Genomic DNA, 20,215 nt, shown 5'->3' with positions numbered 1-20,215 from the left:
GAAAGCTTTGTAACTTTCCACATGGTGATTCAATAAAAATAAATAAATTTAAAAATACAACCAATTTGGTGTGTGTGTGTGTGTGTGTGTGTGTAGTTGATTACACCGGATGCTCAGAGGCTACTTCTGACTCTATGCCCAGGAGGGAATGACCCCTGGCAGGGTTTCAGGGATCACATGCAGTGCTGGGAATAGAACCAGGGTCATCCGCAGGAAAGGCAAATGCTCTATCCATAGTAGTACCCGCCCCCTCCAGAACAATTCCAAGGGACCTTATAGGTAGCAGGTTACATAAACTGTGTGGCCAGAGAAAGAGCCAGGATCTGCTCTCTCTAGCTTACACTCTGGGGCAAACTATGAGGGCTGTCCCCGGCACATGTTCAACAAGTTTTCACGTTCACCCTTCACAGAGACCCAACAGGGAGGCGGGAATGCCAGAAAAGCGCAGAAATTATCCATCTTTTGCTATCATTCTTTTCCAATGAACCTCAGTACCTAGCATAAATGAACCTGAAGTAGATGTTGGAAGTATCACTGGAATTCAGAGGAGGCATCCCACTGCTAAATTATAAAAGAGCAAGTTTTTCTGTTTCACTTCTTCCCAGACACAGTATAACCCCTCTTTCACCATCCAAACTAAAAGCCCTAGCCCATCACTAAAGAAAAACACACACCTCGGGCTGGTGAGCACAGAGGGAAGGCACATGCCCCGCTTGCAGCCAACCCATGTTTGACCTCCAGCACCCCGCGGGCCCCCAAGCATCATCAAAAATAGCCCTGGAGGCCCCCGGGCACCAGCACCATCAGTGGTCCTGGAGGCCATTGCACTCTTCCCAGAAGAGCCTGCTGGTCCCCACAGAGCAGTGCATGGCGGGTCCAAGCACCAAGAGTCACTGGGACTGGCCCCGAACAACACCCCAGAGACCAACATAAATGGAACACGCTTATAAAATCATGGATTTACCTTTGCCATTTATTTTTTAAAATCTTATTCAAAATATTAAATAATACAATTTCAGATATGAAAAAAATTACTGCAGTAAAACAGTTCTGGTGCATTTCCATGTGCTTCCTCCTTCAGACTAGGACAGTGAACCGTCCACTCCAGGGAAATGATGGGTGGCCAGGCTTCTCCTGCTCGACATGCCAGGCCCACTGGCCACCCATACTTCAAAGTGGGTGCTTGACATCTACGAGGGGTCATACCTTCTAAAAAAGTTGAGAGACCACTCATCTCAACTCTCAGTCAAATCACCATATTTACATACTGATCTAATTCTTTTAGGATAGAAAGATGGGTTACAATGACAAACAGTAAATAATTTCCAGTTTAAAAAAAAATACAAGGGAGAGAAAAAAAGAGTACACATATCCTTTACGTATACAAACACCTTCATTCAAGAATAATTTGAAAGTCCTAGATACAATATTACTTAAATGACAATAACCCCTAAGATTTATTCAAAATTATTATAAAATAATAAAGTGAACAAATCTCATGATTCTAATTCTGCCCCTTGCTTGACAGTTTGGTGGGACAAACCTGTGCTATAACCAATTGCTACCTAAAAGCAATTGAATGCGTAGTTGTTATTTTGCCTCAATTTCTACCTCTAAATTGAATTCAGCGATTCAAACCAAAACAGTTTCTCTTTGTGTACCATGACATAGCCTGCTGTGTCCACTGCTGATTTCAGACTCTATTTCCAGAATTTTTAAACACATTATTGTGTTACCCAAAATTGTGGTCAGGTTAAGCAATGTCATTATCTTATTTTAGGTTTAAATTATCCCAAAAAAATAAAGCAATTTTCCTAAAAGGAAAAAAACAAAAGTTACTTATATGGAAAGCATTATTATACATCCTTATACATTTCCATTTGGAAGCACAAAGAAATGTGTGGTTAAAAATAGTATCTGGATGGCAGAAAGAGAATCTGAATCAGCAGTACCAGATTTGTTAAAATTCAGTTAAAAGTTGGGATCTTTTAAAAGTAGCATTACTAATACTTCCAGAAGAAGTATAATAAAGAAATTTAAAACAATAAAAACAAATTACAGGTAATGCCTGGCTCTACATTTTGGAAACCTGATTGAATTTAATTCTAAAAATGTAGATAAAAAATTATATACTTCTTGTTTGTGATATTTAATTTCCAAAGCACCAAGGCAAAATGAAGAGAGACCCACCTCTCATTAAGTACCAATTGCCCCTGGCATACATCTGTACGGTAACATATAAAAAGTCAAGCAAATAAAATTATATAATAAGCAAAATCAAATCACAGTGCTTTAAAAAATATAATCATTGGTGATCTTCAGAGAAGGCATTGCTTCATTAACATTCTGGTCTAAGCGATGATATTCCACTGTTTTGGAGCAAAGACTATCACGCCATTTTCTGCTTTGAACTAGAAGGAAAATCTGGAATAGAACAACAAAATTAGTTATGCAACAGAGAAAAAAGAGTTGGGGGGAAGGAATGCTAAATATTTTTTTAAATAAATGAAACGTATCTCTCTTCCAAGTACCCAAATATAAAAGGCAAAATCAGCCACATAGGGCTATTCTGTCTTCCATCTCATAAACAAAGATAAATAGTGCTTCTAAAATTTCAATATATCCGTAGGAATACTCATAAAAAACTGATTTTTAGGCTCAGTCTTTAGAGATGAGTTGACAGACTACAGTGGAGTGCAGGTAGCTATTATTTATCAAGTCCTTTATGTGTTTATAACATAGATGGCCCAACACCATGAAAGAATAGCACTTACACTTCAAAATTTTGTACACCCACAAATATTTACAAAGCAAGCAAGAGATCACTAAACCACAGGTAACCAAAGTGGTTTTTGGTTTATTTTCTATCTCAGAGCAACAAACAAGATCCTCTGTGGGTCACAAGTATAATGATTAGGGTCCATGCATCTGTGGGACCTTCACTTCCCTCAATCCTTGCTACACCAGCAAATTACCTGTTCGAAAGGAAAAAGAGCACAGAACCACTGATTCCCTGAAAAGCTCTGGGGCCAGGGTGATAGTATGGGCAGTAGGGCACATGCTTTGCATGAGGTCAATCTGGTTCAAGCGCCCCCTTTATGGTTCCCTGGGCCCTGTCAGGAGGAAGCCCTGAGCACTGCCAGGTATGGCCCCCAAACAAACAAAAATCCGAAAAGCCTTTTTAAATTATCCAATACAAATTGGTCATTTCTTGGTGAGAAAAATCAGCTCCCAAAGGAAAGATGAGAATCAAAGTATAGTAAGGTCAAGAATTCAAATCCTGGGGCCAGAGCAATAGTACAGCAGGAAGAGAGTTTGCCTTGCACACGGCTGACCTGGGTTTGAACTCCAGCATCCCATATAGTCTCCCAAGCACCACCAGGAGTGATTCCTGAGTGCATAACCAGGAGTAAACCCTAGGCACTGCTGGGTGTGATCCCCCACCAAAAAAATTTAAAAATTTGAGATGCTGGAGGCTGAAGTAATAGTACAGCAGATAGGGCATTTGCCTTGCAGGTGGACGACCTGGCATCCCATATGGTCCCCCAAGCAGTGCCGGGAGTAATTCCTGAGTGCAGAGACAGGAGTAACCCCAGAGCATTGCTGGGTGTGACTCCAACCTCCACTCCCCCCAGAAAAATAATTGAGATCCTAGACTGGAGAGAATTTAATGGGCCAAGCACCTGCTTTGCATACTTGGAGGCCCAGCTTCGATCCCTGGCACCACTGTGGCCTCTGAGCATTGCAGGTCTGGGCCCCAAAACACAACGAAATGAAGCAAAGAAGGGAGACCCTGACTGGTACAAACAAGGATGCTGCGTGTGTGCTCTCCCCTGACATCTGCAAGGCTGCGCACAGGGCCGTGCCGCTCTCACCGCGCTCTCTAGTCCTCCCAGCCTCTCCCAGTCCTCTCTACCTCATGCAATCCAACGAGCTGATCCAGCAGAGAAATGGTCACATCAACATTATATCTAAACTACAAACTGGGAAACCACGTGCATATTCAATAGGAAACCAACTAAATAAATTACGTAGCTATTAAGTCACTGGACTGGAGCAATAGCACAGAGGGTAGGGCGTTTGCCTTGCAGGCCACCAATCCGGGTTCGATTCCTCCATCCCTCAAGCACCGAGAGTATACTGTCCACACAGCAGAGCCTGGCAAGCTACCCGTGGTGTATTTGATATGCCAAAAACCGTAACAAGTCTCACAATGGAGATGTTACTGGTGCCCGCTCGAGCAAATCGATGAACAACGGGATGACAGTGCTACGGTGCTACTAAATCATTATGCAGCTAGTAAGGGTTTTGGCTTTTGTTTTTGTATTTCAGTGCCAGGGATTAAACCCAAGGCCTCACACATGCGTGGCAAACACTCAACTGCTGACTTACATCTCTGGTTCTTAAACTATTTAGACAGCACTGCCAGGAGAGACCCAAGCAATGAGCGGGGAGCAGCCTGAGCACTGCTGGGTGTACACAAACACAACCACCCCAGCCCCCAAAGAAAAACCTCAAACTTACCTTTCTTTTATTGTGATAGGTAATATAAACAATAGCAATACAAAAAGCAAAAATAATAAGATGAAAAAAGAAATGGCTATCTTCCTCTTCTACATTTGAGGATGGGGTCTTAAAAGATCTCACTGACTGTTCAATTGCCATGTAGCCCCTGTTCTCTTCCAAGGCCTCGCTGGACTCATCGTCCCGAGGGCTGGTGGGCCAGCCATAGTCGGTCTCCTCATAGTCTCCGTTGTCCAGAGTGTCTTTGGCCGTGGAAGGAGAACTGTTCAGTGTGAGAAAGTCCTCCTCCTCGATGCTAGGCTCTTCATTGTTGTCAACTTCCTCCTGGAACAGAGACGTGGTGGGCGAGGGGTGTGGCGCAAGGGACGGCCTTCCACTTTTCTCTGTACTAGCCGGGGCACGAACAGTGGTGCTGGCTTGCAAAATAGGCTTGGTTTGGTTTTCATGTGTTGAAACGTTCACGTTTGCAGGGGGAACTTCTGATCTGGGTACAGTTTTGTTGGACGAATTATTCTCTGCTAAAGCTAAAACAAACGAATGAAGAACATTAAATGAACATCTCCAACTTTCCACCAAGCTAGAAAGCATATTTGTATAAATTTTTCACTAATGTTTTTCTTTGGCTAATTCCTATAACTTTCTGTTGAGAATGAGTTAATAAGTCTCAATCACCAGCAATTAGTTCTTAGTCAATTATTCATCAGCTAATAACAACAAATTTAAAAATGTAGTCGATGGGTTCAAGTTGCCAAAATGGCAAGGTCCCAAGCTCTGCTGGGAGCGATCCCCAAGCACAGAGCACAGAGTAGCCCCGAGCACCATTGCAGTGGCCTAAAAGCAAACCAAAAGGGCCTAAAAGACCTCACTTGTTAATCAAGCCGACCAGCAAAAGAAAAGATAAAGACTGACTTTAGGTCACAGCAGCTTACCCAAGCCATCTGTTCATTTCGCAGAGACTGGGGTCCAGGGGGTCCATGCTCAAGCCCCTCCCCATCCCCAGAACAGAAAAACAGGTGGCTGCTCCGAGCTCAGAGAATCCACTCTTTGCTACGGAATCTGAGCCTAAATACTTTCCAAACACAAGTTCGAGAGAATACACAAGCTGTGGATAACACTTCTAAGGGATGCAAGAACTGTTAGACAAATATTTCTAAATTTATTATATAAGTCATATAGAATCTGATTATCCTTAATAGGGAAAGGATAACACAGAGACCTAAAATATTCAGTAATAATTTGGAGGGAGGCCCCGGAAAGCTCAGCACCCCACCCACACCTGCCTTCCTCCCACATATAAGCAGCCCAGCTCCACGGTCCCAAGAAGACCCGGTCTCTGGGCTGAGGTCTCTGGAGCCCTCTCAGGACGGGGGTGGGCCGAGTTGGAAGGTCCAGTACCCCACCCATGCCTGATTTCCTCCAGCATATAAATGCCCCAGCTCCACAACTAACCTCAAAGAGATGCCAAGCTACTGAATCATCCCAGTTTCCCAGCTCCCGGACTATGCAGCCACATATGTCATCTCCAAACTTCACAGTACACACAGCCCAGCAGGAGCACAACAAGTGAGGTGGGAAAGTTACAGAGAAGCCCACCAGCTTAATAAGCGAAAATAACACCGAAGGCTCAGCTAGCAGCTAACAGCTCCTGACCTCAGTGAGACATACGCTTGCTGTAACAAGCAATATAAATTATTTTGTGCCTGCTAAGGACTTGGGGGTGGGTGGGAAACTGGGGACACTGCCAGAGGAAAGTCTGGCGTTAGAACACTGAATACCTGAAACAACTGAATGATGAAAAACTTTTTGAAAATCATGATGTTTAAATAAAGTTTCAAAGATAAAAAAATAAATACATAAAACGGTCCCCTGAGCCCAACTAGAAGTGATCCCTCGGGAGTAAGACCTGAGCAGCACACCCCCAGGGTTGCCCTGCCCACGATTTAAACTTTACTATGGTTACATTAGTGTTAAAGGTTTATAGCATGTACAAAGTTACTACATTCCACCACCACCAAAGGCCTGCGAAGCTCCACCACTGCACTTCTGCTCCCTCTGATCATCATTCCCCCCTTCACCCACTGCTTATTAATAAGTTTTGTAATTCAAGGCCAAGGGTTTGTCACTGTTTGATCTGTCAATTCCCTTGTTTTCCTCTCTATATTCCAAAGATGAGCGAGATCACTCAGTATTTGTTCTCCCTCTGACTTTTGGCTTAATTAACAAGATGCCCTCCAATTCCATCCACGTTGCAGTGAACCACAAGCCTTCATCTCTTTCGTACAATGCAGAGTATTCCATTGTGTGTATTACCGTCCCTTCTTTCCTGTGCTTCTGTCATTGAACGTTTGGGTTGTTTCCACATCCTGGTTATTGTACTAAGCACTGCAATGAACATAGGTGTGCATCTATCTTTTCAAATTAATGCTTCTGTGTTTTGGAGGTAGGTGCCAAGCTGTGGAATCACTGGGCCATATGGGAATTCTATTCTTTTCTGATTACTCTCCATGCTAGTTTGCATAGAGGCTGAACCAGAGAACATTTCCACCAGCAGTGGATGTGGGTTCCTTTTCCATCATATCCCCACCAACACTAGCTATTCACAGTTTTTTGATATGTCTGTCATTCTGTCAGTCTCACTGATGTGATATAATATCTCACTGTTGTTTTGGTTTGCATTTCATAAGCCGACTGATCATTAATAGGAATTTCTTCTTCTTCTTTTTTTTTTTTTTTTTTGTCTTTTTGGTTCACACCCGGCGATGCTCAGAGCATACTCCTGGCTCTGCTCTCAGGAATTACTCCTGGCAGTGCTGGGGGTGGGAATGGGGGGGAGGTGGAGGGGGGAAGGGCCATATGGGATGTCAGGAATTGAACCTGGGTCAGCCATGTGCAAGGCAAAATACCCTCCTAGCTGTAATATCGCTCCGGCCCCAATAGGAATTTCTTAAAACAGTTTTTATAATGATCACCTTAATCTGATTATGACTCAGACATTTGCTAATCATTTGTTCTTTGATATATTTAAATTGTCCTGCCAAAGTGTGGGAAAATAAACTTTAAATACATTTTATTTAAACTTTTAAATAAAAATTCTAAAACCTGTGAGACAACAACCAACCTTGACCTTTTAAAAATAATTTTTGGGGCTGGAGCAATAGCATAGCAGCTGGGGCATTTATTTGCCTTGCACGTGGCCGACCCAGGTTCAATCCCCAGCATCCCATATGATCCCCTGAGCACTACCAGGGATAATTCCTGAGTGCAGAGCCAGGAGTAACCCCTGTGCATCACCGGGTGTGACCCAAAAAGAAAAAAAAAAAAGAATTTTTCTGGACTGGAAGGATGGTACACAAATCATGGTTCTTGTCCTGCACGGGACCAATCCCATCTGATCCCACATATGGTCCCCCAAGCACTGCCAAGAGAGATCCCTAAGTACAGGAGACAGGAGCAGCTCCTGCACATTGGTGGGTGTAGCCCAAAATCCAAAAATATAAAAATAAAAGATTTCTATGCCTGAGTTTCCAAGGTAATTTTTACACATTTACTCAATAATTGTCACAATCTGCTTTTTTAGTCCAAAAACTGATATATCATCTTTCATCTCATAATTTAGACAAATCAGTACATGACTTTGTTTGGTTTTTTGTTTTTTGGTCCACAACAGGCAATGCTCAGGGCTTACTCCTGTATCTGCTACACACAGGAGTCAGTCCTGATGGTGCTCAGGAGACCATATGGGATGCTGGGGATCAAACCCGGGTTGGCCACATGCAAGGCAAGCACCAATCAGTGCTGCAATATCACTCTGGTGAACAGTAAATTTTTTTTTCTTTTTGGGTCACACTCACTGATGTACAGGGGTTACTCCTGGCTTTGCACTCAGGAATTACTCCTGGTGGTGCTTAGGGGACCATATGGGATGCTGGGAATCGAACTCAGGTCAGCTGCGTGTAAGGCAAATGCCCTATCCGCTGCACTATCACTCCAGCCCCTATAAATAATTTATTTTTGTAAATAATTTTTTAAGTAAAACTAGAACAATTTTTTTTTTTTTTTTTTTGCTTTTTGGGTCACACCCGGCGATGCACAGGGGTCACTCCTGGCTCATGCACTCAGGAATCACCCCTGGCGGTGCTCAGGGGACCATATGGGATGCTGGGATTCGAACCCGGGTCTGCCACGTGCAAGGCAAACGCCCTACCCGCTGTGCTATCGCTCCAGCCCCTAGAACAATTTTTTTAATGCTTCACATAATGGTCACAACCTCCATTTTCTGCAAAAAAATAAATAAATAAATCTACGGCGATTACATGGTGAAATCATCCTGACAGAAGCAGAGAGTGCTATAATTTATTTCCTCCTCATCCCCCTCAGAGTTCACTTCAGTCATCCACAGTCCCTCTTCACCCCACGCTTCTTAAAGCCCAGCAGGCCCTCACAGACATGCTTCTAACATCCCTTTTCATGAACAGTGCTTCAACTCCCACAATGTTCCACTGATGAGCCTGGGGCTGCGGGCGGAGGAGCTATTCTGGGTGGGGGGCAGGGCGGGGGGGGGGCTTGGGGCAGGGGTGCCAGTGCGCCCCTGCCAGGCCACTCTCCTCCCTAAATGCCCACAGCTCTGACCCACTGAACTTCATCCACTGACTCTTGGGTTGTGGTCACCAGTTCTCAATGACTTTCGTTTCTGGTTCTAAAATTCATTCTAATTTTAGAGTACTCCTATTTTGATTTCCAAACTCTTACCCTTCTCTCTTCTGGTAAGCCAGCCCTCCCCCTTCCCTGAACCGCTGCTTCCCAGACATTATCTACCATCACAATCTTCCACAATCTCAATTGTATGCATCTCACTTGTTGACATGACCACAAGCTTTAGAGTCATTCCCTGGAATTCTGAATCCATCAGGACCCACAATTCTGGAATCCTACCACCTTATCAGGCCCTCCAGGCCACCACCCCAACATGCCCATTATACTTTCTTCCTTTTTACCAAGATTCTATTCTCTGAGCAGCCATTATTCCCTTAAAAATACAATTTCCTTTCCCTTTGTTCATCTTATCCAATTTACTTAGGCTACATCCCACATTAATCTGCCTGACTAATCCCAAACTGTACCAAGCAACTAAGCATAGATGGAACTATACATACAACTGCCAGTATTTTTATTTCATTTTAGAATCAATGTGAAAAATAAATTGTGGATGTAATGCTATTGGCAACTCTACTGTACTTTTCTAGTCCATTCTAATGCCTGCTCCCTTAGCAGACCATTCACATTTCCTCTGTTCTCAAACTACAGTGCCACTTCCTAATATCTCTTTTTTTTTTTTTTGGCATTAAAAATTTTATTTATTTTTTTTTTAATTTTTTATTGTGGAAAGTTACAAAGTTTTCAGGTTTAAATCTCAGTTATACAATGCTCGAATGCCCATCCCTTCACCAGTGCTCATATTCCACCAAGCTAATATCTCTTAAGTAAAAAGAAAGAAAACCATCAGAAGAGAACTTCCATGAAACACCAAAAGCTCTAGGCTCATAAATCCAATTGCTCTTAGCAGTCTGACATTCAAATGAATACTTCCAAAACTCTGCTTCTGGATAAGACATACTCATCCCTAGTCCTCCCATTAATACCAGTGGAAAATCCTACACAGACATACACACAGGCACACACACAGACGCACACACACACACACATACACACACACCCTAGTCCTCCCGTTAATACCAGTGGAAAATCTTGCACAGACACACACACAGACACACACACACTGCGGTGCCCTTCATGGCAGTGCCAGCAAAGGTCAAGCAGGATTTCAGCTCTCCACCCTTGGCCTGTGGCAGTCAGAGAAGACCTCGTGGACAGTCAAACTTTAACCAGAAGCCCTGCAGTAATAAAGCCCCTCCTACCACAGTGTCACATGGTGTCAGTGCTGGCCAGGAGGGAAGCCAGAGCTCCCAGCGCCACACACAAGAAGAGGTCAGAAACCAAGAGAAATCAAGTGGCCATGGTACATTTCTAACTTCACCTGGCGGGTATGCGCAGCAAGCACCCCTGCCCCACCGAGCAGTGGCATAAAGGGCAACTGGAGGAGAACTTTAAAACCAATCATAAACACACAAGCTGGAGGGAGCACAGCAGGTAGGTTCTGGGGGACCATATGGGGCCCTAGGGATTAAATATGGGCCAACCACATGCAAAGCAAACACCTTACCCACTGTACACTCTCTCCAGCCCCCAAAACTGAATTCTTAACTTTAAATCCACCCCACCCCCAGTCCCACAAAAATCCAAGTTGAGATGGTTTGATTGAAGAATTTTACAGAAGGTTTAAAGCAGAGTTAATACTTTTGGGCGCAGGTGGACCAGGGCAAGCAATGTGGCATCTGGACACATCTATGGCCCAGAATTAGCATCAATTCTACACAACTCCTTTCGGAGAAGTCTCAATTCACTGTATGAAGCTGATTTTTACTATCCTGAAAATAAAAACAAAGACGAGGTCAGAGCGTAGTTCAGTGGGTAGGGTGCTTGCCTTGTATGTGGCTTAGCCAGGGCCATCCCCAGCACTCAAGGGTCCACCAAAAACTGCCAGGAGCAAACCCTGACACAGAGCCAGCAGGCTAGCCCTAAACACTGCCAGGTGTGGCCCAAAAACCAAAATGAAACAAACAAAAAATACCCAAAGACACTACAAAATAAGAAAACTACGGTGACTGATTATTATTTTTTTTTTAATTTTATTTATTTTTAATTAGAGAATCACCGTGAGGGTACAGTTACAGATTTATACACTTTTGTGCTTATACTTCCCTCATACAAAGTTCGGGAACCCATCCCTTCACCAGTGCCCATTCTCCACCACCCGTAAACCCAGCGTCCCTCCCACCCTCCCCAATCGCATCTCCCCCCCACCCCACCCTGCCACTGTGGCAAGGCATTCCCTTCTGTTCTCTCTCTCTAATTAGCTGTTGTGGTTTGCAATAAACGTGTTGAGTGGCCGCTGTGCTCAGTCTCTAGCCCTCATTCAGCCCGCAACTCCCTTCCCCCACATGGCCTTCGACTACAATGTAGTTGGTGATCGCTTCTCTGAGTTGACCTTTCCCCGGAACGTGAGGCCAGCCTCGAAGCCATGGAGTCAACCTCCTGGTACTTATTTCTACAGTTCTTGGGTGATAGTCTCCCACTCTGTTATTCTATATACCATAGATGAGTGCAATCTTTCTATGTCTGTCTCTCTCTTCCTGACTCATTTCACTCAGCATGAAACTTTTCATGCCCATCCACTTAACTACAAAATTCTTGACTTCCTTTTTTCTAACAGCTGCATAGTATTCCATTGTATAGATGTACCAAAGTTTCCTCAACCAGTCATCCGTTCTGGGGCATTCGGGTTTTTTCCAGATTCTGGCTATTGTAAACAGTGCTGCGATAAACATACATGTGCAGATGTTGTTTCGATTGTACTTTTTTGCCTCTCTGGGATATATTCCCAGCAGTGGTATTGCTGGGTCAAATGGGAATTCAATATCTAATTTTTTGAGAATCGTCCAAATTGTTTTCCAGAAGGGCTGAACCAGTCGGCATTCCCACCAGCAGTGAAGAAGGGCGGTGACTGATTATTACCCATGAACACAGACACAAAGATTCGAAACAAAACATTAGTAAGGGGGCTAGAGAGATAGTTCAGGGGGTAGGGTGCTTGCACAAGGCCAGGCCAGGTAGAATCCCTGGCATCCTATATGGTTCCCAAACTCCATCAAGAGTGATTCCTGAGTGCAGAGCCAGGAGTAAGCCCTAAGCATCACAGATGTGGCCCCAACACAAACAAGCCATCAGCAAGTAGAAATCAGCAATATATAAAAAGAATGATATTCCAAGAATAGTGAAGTTTGTCCCAGTGATACATGACAGCTCTAATATTTTTAAAAATCAATCTAATTAACCTACCATATTGTATCACTGTATCACTGTCATCCCATTGTTCATTGATTTGCTCGAGCAGGCACCAGTAACATCTCCATTGTGAGACTTGTTACTGTTTTTGGCATATCAAATATGCCACGGGTAGCTTGCCAGGCTCTGCCGTGCGGGCGAGAGACTCTCGATACTCTCAGTAGCTTGCCAGGCTCTCCGAGTGGAACAGAGGGATCGAACCCAGGTAGGCCGCTTGCAAGGCAAACACCCTACCCATTGTGTTATCGCTGCAGCCCATCTACCACAATACCAAGTTAAATAAATTTCAACCTAAGTCCTATACCTAATAAAAACTTACCACAAATTTAAATGTAAAATGTCAAATTATGAAACTTTTAGAAAATGATACAGAAATAAATGTTTAGAATCTAGAACAAGGCAACCCCTGGCTCTGCACTCAGGAACCACTTCCTGTGGTGCTTGAGGAACCATATGGGGTGTCAAGAATCAACCTTGGGTTGGCCGCGTGCAAGACAAGCACCCTACCCGCCCGCTGTATTATCTCTCCAGGCCCTAGGCAACAAATTCTTAAACCTTAAACACCATAACCAAAATTCTTACACACCATAACCAAAATACATAAAAGAAAAATCTCAGTAATTGGATCTCATCAATTGAAAAAAATTTTCTGCTCCAGGAAAGACTTTTCTCTGGATGCCTTACAAACAGCTGACAGGGTTCACTCCCTGAGAGCACACAAGGTGCCTGGAGCACTGCCAGGAGTGACTCCTGGACACAGATCCAGGAGTAAGCCTGAGCAGCGTTGCAGGCTCTGAAACCCTCCCTCCTCTGCCCTACCCCCTACCCCATACCACCGAAACAAACAAGCGAAAAAATTTCATGCAGACTAGGCTGGGATATGGCTCAAGAGGCTTAGCTTGTGAGGGCCTGAGTTCTCTCCCCGGCACCACACGGCCCCCAGAGAACCCCCAGGCCCACACAACCCAGCCATGCATCGCCAGGAATAGCATAGCTAGGTGTGGCCACCATAAAAAAAAAAAAAAAAGCTAAATATGTTAAATCCAGGTGATCTTTTGGGAGCAAATGCAGAAAGTAGTACTTTGCTTTGTTTTGTTGTATTTTGTTTTGTTTTGGGGGTCACAGTGTGCTCAGGGCTGACTCCTGGCAGTCTCAAGCATCATATGGCGAGCCAGGAATTGAATACAGGTTGGGCCAACGAATGCAAGCACCCTACCCACTGTACTATCTCTGGCAAAACTTGGGCATAGATGATCCAAAATAATGCTTATATTGATTTTTATTGCAGTCTCTTGCCCCCGCGCCTGGCTGTCTTCACTGGGGCCCCTCGGAGAGGGTAGGTTGAGTTTTCCTCCCCGTCCCGAGCAAAAGCCCCGGGAGCCAAAGACCTCTGGAATCCAGTCACAGCCATGCTCAAGGCCCCTCTCCACACATTCGGATGAGCCTCACACATGAAGGAACCAGCAGAGTTCAAGTATGTGGGACCTGGGGCTGAGATCTCCAAGCCTGCTCAGATCAGGACTGGGTCTCTTCCACCCACATCCCCCATTTTCCAGTAGCTAGGCGGTCACACCCAGAAACTTCCCCCAGACCGTCTAATCCCATCAACAGCCAACATCCAGAGACTATAAAACCAAGCTCCCAGAAGCACGCAACATCTTACAGTCCAGTTCTTCCTCTAGGAGAATTTGGCAAGCTACTGAGAGTTTCCTGCCTGCAAGCTCCCTGTGCCGTAGTCATATGCCAAAACCAATAACAATGCTGGGTCTCATTCCCCTGACCCTGAAAGAGCCTCCAATGTGGCACTGTTGGGAAGGACAAGTAAAGAGAGGCTTCTAAAATCTCAGGACTAGGACGAATGGAGACGTTACTCAGACCGCTCGAGAAAATTGACCATCAATGAGATGATGATGATGATTTTTATTATCAAGATAAAAACTTAAAAATTCTTGGGGCTGGAGCTATCACAGAGAAGGGAGGGCACTTGCCTTGCATGTAGCTGACTTGGTTTTGATCCCTGGCCCCATACAGTCCCCCAAGCACCACCAGGAGTAATTCCTGAGTGCAGAGCTAGGAGTGAGCCCTGAGTATTACCAGTTGCTGCCCCAAAACCAAAAATCAAACAAAAATTCTCAAGAGTGCCAAGAATATACTCAAACACTAAAATTTAACAAACCTACAGTAAGAAGTCTCAAAAAAAATAAGAGACGTTACCCGTGCCTGCTCGAGCAAATCAATGAGCAACAGGAATGACAGTGACAGTGATAGTTATACAAGTCTGATGAAGTAACTTTCCATCTGATGAAATAACTTTCTATAATTACTTGAAGTTTGGATTAAACACAACCTAGACTTTTAAAATAATGTGTTTGGGGGGCTGGAGCAATAGCACAGCAGGTAGGGCATTTGCCTTGCACGCGGCCAACCCGGGTTCAATTCCCAGCATCCCATATGGTCCCCTGAGCACCGCCGGGAGCAATTCCTGAGTGTAAAGCCAGGAGTAACCCCTGTGCATCACCGGGTGTGACCCAAAAAGAAAAAAAATAATAAATAAATAATGTGTTTGTTTTTTGGTTGGGTTTGTTTGTTTGGGGAGCTTTTGGTGCTTCTTTTGGTTTGGGCTTTTTTGGTTTTCTTCGTTTTTTGGAGCTCAGGACTTACTTCTGACTCTGGATTCTATCACTCCTGGCAAGGCTCAGGGGACCATGTCAGAGGTGGTCTACCACATGCATGGCAAGTGCCCGACCCATTGTACTCTCTCTCTAGACCCTAGACTTAAATTTTTATTATAAAAAGTTACTCTGACACCATTCTACCATGGGCTTACAAAAGAAAAGTTATAGGACAGGATGAGTTATAGCTCAAGAGTATTGAAATGCATGCTTTGCATAGAGCAGTTCTGGATCCTTCCCTGGCACCTCAGCACCTTCAGGAGTGACTCCCACAAAAGCAGGGAGAGTGAGCAGAGCCAGCTGTGGCCCAAAACCCCCCAAAAGCCATTTACGTTTACCCCAAAGGAGCTGGAAAGACAGCACAGCAGGGAAGGTGCTTGGCTTTCACACAGCTGACCTGGGCTCAATCCCCAGCAGCCCGTATGTTCCCCAGCCCACCAGGAGCAATCCCTGAGCGCAGAGCCAGAAAAAAGCCCTGAGCACCACCAACTGTGCCCCCACAAAAAAAACACAAATAGAAATTTAAGAATAATTACCCCCATATTTCACAAGTGCTACACTATATTGCAATGTAGCTGCTTTTCTATTGAAAACATATATGCTAGTTTTAGTTTAGGTTCTTTTCTGTAGGGAGTAAACTCGTAATATTTAATATATATATATAATCTTTAATTAAAAAAGATTAACCTTGATCAAACTATTTTATAAATAAATCTTCTAGGTAATAATTCCACTCTCAGGTAACTATCTGAAAAAAACAGAAAACACTAGTTTGAATAGAAAGTACACCCCTGCCCTCCCCTTTACTGAAGCACTGTTTACAATAGCCAAGTTACAGAAACAACCCAAGTGCCCAACAGGAGTCGAATGAAAAAGAAAAATGTGGCACAGAATACAATTCAGGTACAAGAAAGCATAAAGTCTTGCCTTCTCCAGTGCAATGGATTATGCTTAATGAAATAAGTCAGAAGAAAAATACCTGATGATCTCACTCACATAACTATAACTCACTATATCTCATCGTGTTGGGATTTTTTTTTTTTTTTAAGGGAGATCCAATAGCGTCCAAAGGAAACACACCTTTGGACTCTGACCTGGCAGAGATGAGGTGGAAATGGGACAGGGAGTGAGAACAGACATTGTGTGAAATGCTCCCCAAAACATATACATCATCCTAATTTTTAAAAAGTATGACTAGTGGAATGATAGAACAGGAGATAGAGCACTTACTCTGCAAGTGGCCACCCTGGGTTCGATCCCCAGCATCCCATTTGGTCTTCATGCAATGAAGTGATTCCAGAGTTCAGAGCCAGGAGTAAGTGCCCCACCCCCCATAAAAGATTTAAAATTATAACTGGTGGGGGCTGGAGAGATAGTACAGGAGGTTGGTAGCTTGCCTTGCACAGTTTATTTTGTTTTGTTTTGATTTATTTTTGGCTTTTTGGGTCACACCCAGCGATGCACAGGGGTTACACCTGGCTCTGCACTCAGGAATTACTCCTGGCAGTGTTCAGGGGATCATATGGGATACTGGGAATTGAACCCGGGTTGGCTGCATGCAAGGCAAAGGATTATACTATCTCTCCAGCCCACCTTGCATGCTGTTGACCACAGTTCAATCCCTGGCATCCCAAACAGCCCCCAGAGCACCAGCCTGCATTAATTTATTTTTTTTTCTTTTTGGGTCACACCCGGTGATACACAGGGGTTACTCCTGGCTCTGCATTCAGGAATTACTCCTGGCGGTGCTCAGGGGACCATATGGGATGCTGGGAATCGAACCCGGGTCAGCCTGTGCAAGGCAAGCGCCCTACCCGCTGTGCTGTCGCTCCAGCCCCTGCATTAATTTTTGAATGCAGAGCCAAGAGTAAACCAAACATTGCAGAGTGTGGCACAAAAACACACAAAAAGTACAGTAGGTGCTACATGTATGGGCTCTTAACAAATCATAGGGACAGGTGGGGTCTACATTCCCATTCACCTACTGACTCCCTTTCAAAAAAATTTTGCAATCATCTCCCTATCTCCATGTGTGTGTGTGTGTGTGTGTGTGTGTGTGTGTGTGTGTGGTGGGGAGGGGGAGTATTTCTGAAACTACACTTGCCAGATATCTATACCCCAAGCCATCACTCTTCAGCCTTCCAGCAGTACCAAGAGGTCTGTTCCTCCTGCATCAGTCAGGGAAAAATCTCACTGCATCCTACTACAGACGTAAGGGCCAAGGGGACTGGGCAGCGGTGCTTCTCCACAGCCTGCAAGCACTCCCCAGGGGCTGCAGCGCTGCTAGAGGACCCCAACCCTCAAAGGAACACTATCCCATTCACACAGGTTTTCACTCAAAAAAACCTCCAGAAAAGGTTGGGGGAGGGGGCCGGGAGGGGATTGTGTCTTGGCCTGACGGATGAGAAAGAAAAGAAAAGGAAAGAAAAGGAAAGGAAAGGAAAGAAAAGAAAAGAAAAGAAAAGAAAAGAAAAGAAAAGAAAAGAAAAGAAAAGAAAAGAAAAGAAAAGAAAAGAAAAGAAAAGAAAAGAAAAGAAGAGGAAGAAAGAGAGAAAGAAAGAAAGAAAGAAAGAAAGAAAGAAAGAAAGAAAGAAAGAAAGAAAGAAAGAAAGAAAGAAAGAAAGAAAGAAAGAAAGAAAGAAAGAAAGAAAGAAAGAAAGAACGAACGAACTACTTCCCAAGAACCGAATCAAGTTCTGGGTCGGTAAATCCCGAGCCCTGCAGGGCTGAATTCCTTCTTGCCCAAGAATTAATGGACTCGATGAAGCAAGCATCATCCGAATTACACGAATTACAATGGGGTGGGGATAGGGGTGGGGGTGGAAAGAGAGAGAGAGAGAGAGAGAGAGAGAGAGAGAGAGAGAGGGAGGAGGAGGGAGAGGGAGAGGGAGAAGGAGAAGGAGGGAGAGGGGAGAGGGGAGAAGGGAGAGGGAAGAGGGGGAAAGAGGGAGAGAGAGGAGAGAGAGAGAGAGAGAGAGAGAGAGAGAGAGAGAGAGAGAGAGAGAGCTAATGACTACAAAGACCGCGCACTGGGAGGGAAGAGGGGGAAAGAGGGAGGGAAGAGGGGGAAAGAGAGAGAGAGAGAGAGAGAGAGAGAGAGAGAGAGAGAGAGAGAGAGAGAGAGAGAGAGAGCTAATGACTACAAAGACCGCGCACTGGGACCCTGGCAGAGGTAACGGTGTTAACAGAGCATCTCCTGGTCCCCTAACCCCACTCCTCGCACACCTCCCAGGACCCCGGCACCCCTCTACCTTGCAGAAGATGCCAGGTGTGCTCCAGTTCCCCAAAGGCTGCGCTTTCCACACCCCGTGAGCGCCGCCCGGCCTTCCCCGGCCCCACTTGGTCCCCATCACTGACCCAAGCCCCATCCTCCGGGCCTGCAGGGATTGGGGAGGGGGGCGTCGCTCCCTCGGGATCTCTGGACCACCCCGTCTCCCGAACCTGGGCCGTCTCCTTGACCCGTGTTTCCCACACTCTCCTAATTCCCCCACCCCGGCTCCAGGAATTTTGGAAATCCCGCCGCCGCTCCCATCCTCGCCACTCGACACAGCCCACTCCTCCTCCCCGCCCAGCTGCACCCCGGGCGCCCCCGGCACCACTCCCCGGGCCTCCTGGAGACCCCCCAGCGCTGCCCAGCCGCTGCCCAGCCGCTGCCCGCGCGGCCCGGCCCGCGTCCTCCCCGGCGCCCGCGTCGCCGCCCGCCGCGCCCCGCTTTACCGCTGGCCACGGTGGCGGATGCCAGCAGGAGCGCCAGGACCAGCGGCCGCGCCAGCGTCGCGGAAGCCTGCACGGCCGGCCCGAGAGGCAGCTGGGCTCGCACCGCCACCCTCATCCTGCCCGGAGCGGCAGCGGCCATAACGGACTCGCCCGGGAGCCTGCGCCGTTGCTAGGCTCTGCGTCGTGACGTCAGCCTGCGTAGGGCAAGGCGGGCCCGGCGTGATGACGTCACGGCGCGCGTCCGGAGCGCGACTCTGGAGGAGGAAGGGTCGGGGCCGGGTGCCGATCGCCAGAGGCTTCCTTTGCAAACTTGGCTGCGGGGCGGAGTGTGGAGCCTTTGTGGGCCTCCTGGGGGGCTAGCTAAGCCCCTGATGCAGCTGAAAGTGCTTTTAAATAGCCTTTCTCAGTCCAGGATATTTTAGTGGGGCCACAGGTGAAAACGGAATGCATGGGCGACCGGTACGACAGTGGGACACGGATTTCAGGAAGGAAACGAGTGGGGAAGACTGAGAAAAGCTGCTTTTAAAACTTTATTTTTAAAAAAGATCCAGCAGCCGAGGCCTGAGTAATTGCACAGCGATAGGTAGATGCCTGGTATCTGGGATCTCCGAGGTATCACCAAGAGTGATTCCTAAACGCAGTGATCCCTGTCATCCCCCGAATCCCTAGGCTCAGCAGAGTATGGCCCAGAAACAAAACAAAACAAATTTAAAAATCCAGTTATGTTCTAGATGAAGCCCAGTAACCAAAGCCCAGGCATTGCTCCTGTACCCACCAAAGCTGGACTCCAGTCCCAAGTGATGAAATTGTCTTTTAAGTTGTTTGCTTTTCTTTCCCTATGATCAAATGTGATTTCAACAGGTTAAGGCCTCTCCATACATCACTATACAATAAAGAACTAATCTTGCTTTTATTTTTCTGAGTGAAACTAGAGTAAAATATACACTATAATCACAGAAGAAATTTTGAATGAAAAGCACGAAAGGGGGATTAACACAATAGTGAAGCAAACAGTTTGTGCATTTCTTACAATAGCTTTCTGTTTTCAAGTTTTGTAACATAACCACCCGCATCTGAAAATGCAAATGGAGAAATTTCCAGGAACTTCCCAAAAGTCCAGGCCCAGGCACAATGCTTTGGTCTGTGTTAGGCGAATGTTTTCTTAATAAAAAATGTCAATCAGCTGCGAATCACGAAGATTTCGTTTAATTGCAAAAAAAACAGTGTGGCATGAAGCAAGATATTTATGCCTCACAGCTCCAGGGCTCTGCTCCCCACCCCTCTGCACCCCTCCCCTGCCCCACCCCCCCCACCCCTCAGAGTTCCTCCAAAGATGGCTG

The 20,215-nt window shown here is 45.6% G+C and overlaps 1 protein-coding gene across 1 annotated transcript; it reads right to left on the bottom strand.

The window, feature by feature from the left end:
* Positions 1 to 952: 952 nt before the first annotated feature.
* Positions 953 to 19,050, bottom strand: C6H5orf15 (chromosome 6 C5orf15 homolog). Its single transcript, XM_004609861.2, has 3 exons — positions 18,876 to 19,050; positions 4,525 to 5,048; positions 953 to 2,424 (listed from the first exon to the last, which is right to left on the bottom strand). The coding sequence occupies exons 1-3, from the start codon at positions 19,012 to 19,014 to the stop codon at positions 2,293 to 2,295; spliced, it is 795 nt and encodes a 264-aa protein (XP_004609918.1). The 5' UTR covers positions 19,015 to 19,050; the 3' UTR covers positions 953 to 2,292.
* Positions 19,051 to 20,215: the final 1,165 nt, after the last annotated feature.

The sequence above is a fragment of the Sorex araneus genome, chromosome 6 (assembly GCF_027595985.1).
Source record: "Sorex araneus isolate mSorAra2 chromosome 6, mSorAra2.pri, whole genome shotgun sequence".
Classification (NCBI taxonomy): domain Eukaryota; kingdom Metazoa; phylum Chordata; class Mammalia; order Eulipotyphla; family Soricidae; genus Sorex; species Sorex araneus.
Note: the sequence above shows the minus strand (reverse complement) of the source record. Positions and strands in the feature narration are given on the sequence as shown.

Excerpts from the sequence above, each read along its gene's own strand:
- C6H5orf15 (XM_004609861.2), bottom strand. The coding sequence starts at position 19,014 with ATGGCCGCTGCCGCTCCGGGCAGGATGAGGGTGGCGGTGCGAGCCCAG. Across the intron at positions 5,049-18,875 it reads ATCCGCCACCGTGGCCAGCG|CTTTAGCAGAGAATAATTCG; the intron begins GTAAAGCGGGGC and ends CGTTTGTTTTAG. Across the intron at positions 2,425-4,524 it reads CCTATCACAATAAAAGAAAG|ATTTTCCTTCTAGTTCAAAG; the intron begins GTAAGTTTGAGG and ends GTTCTATTCCAG.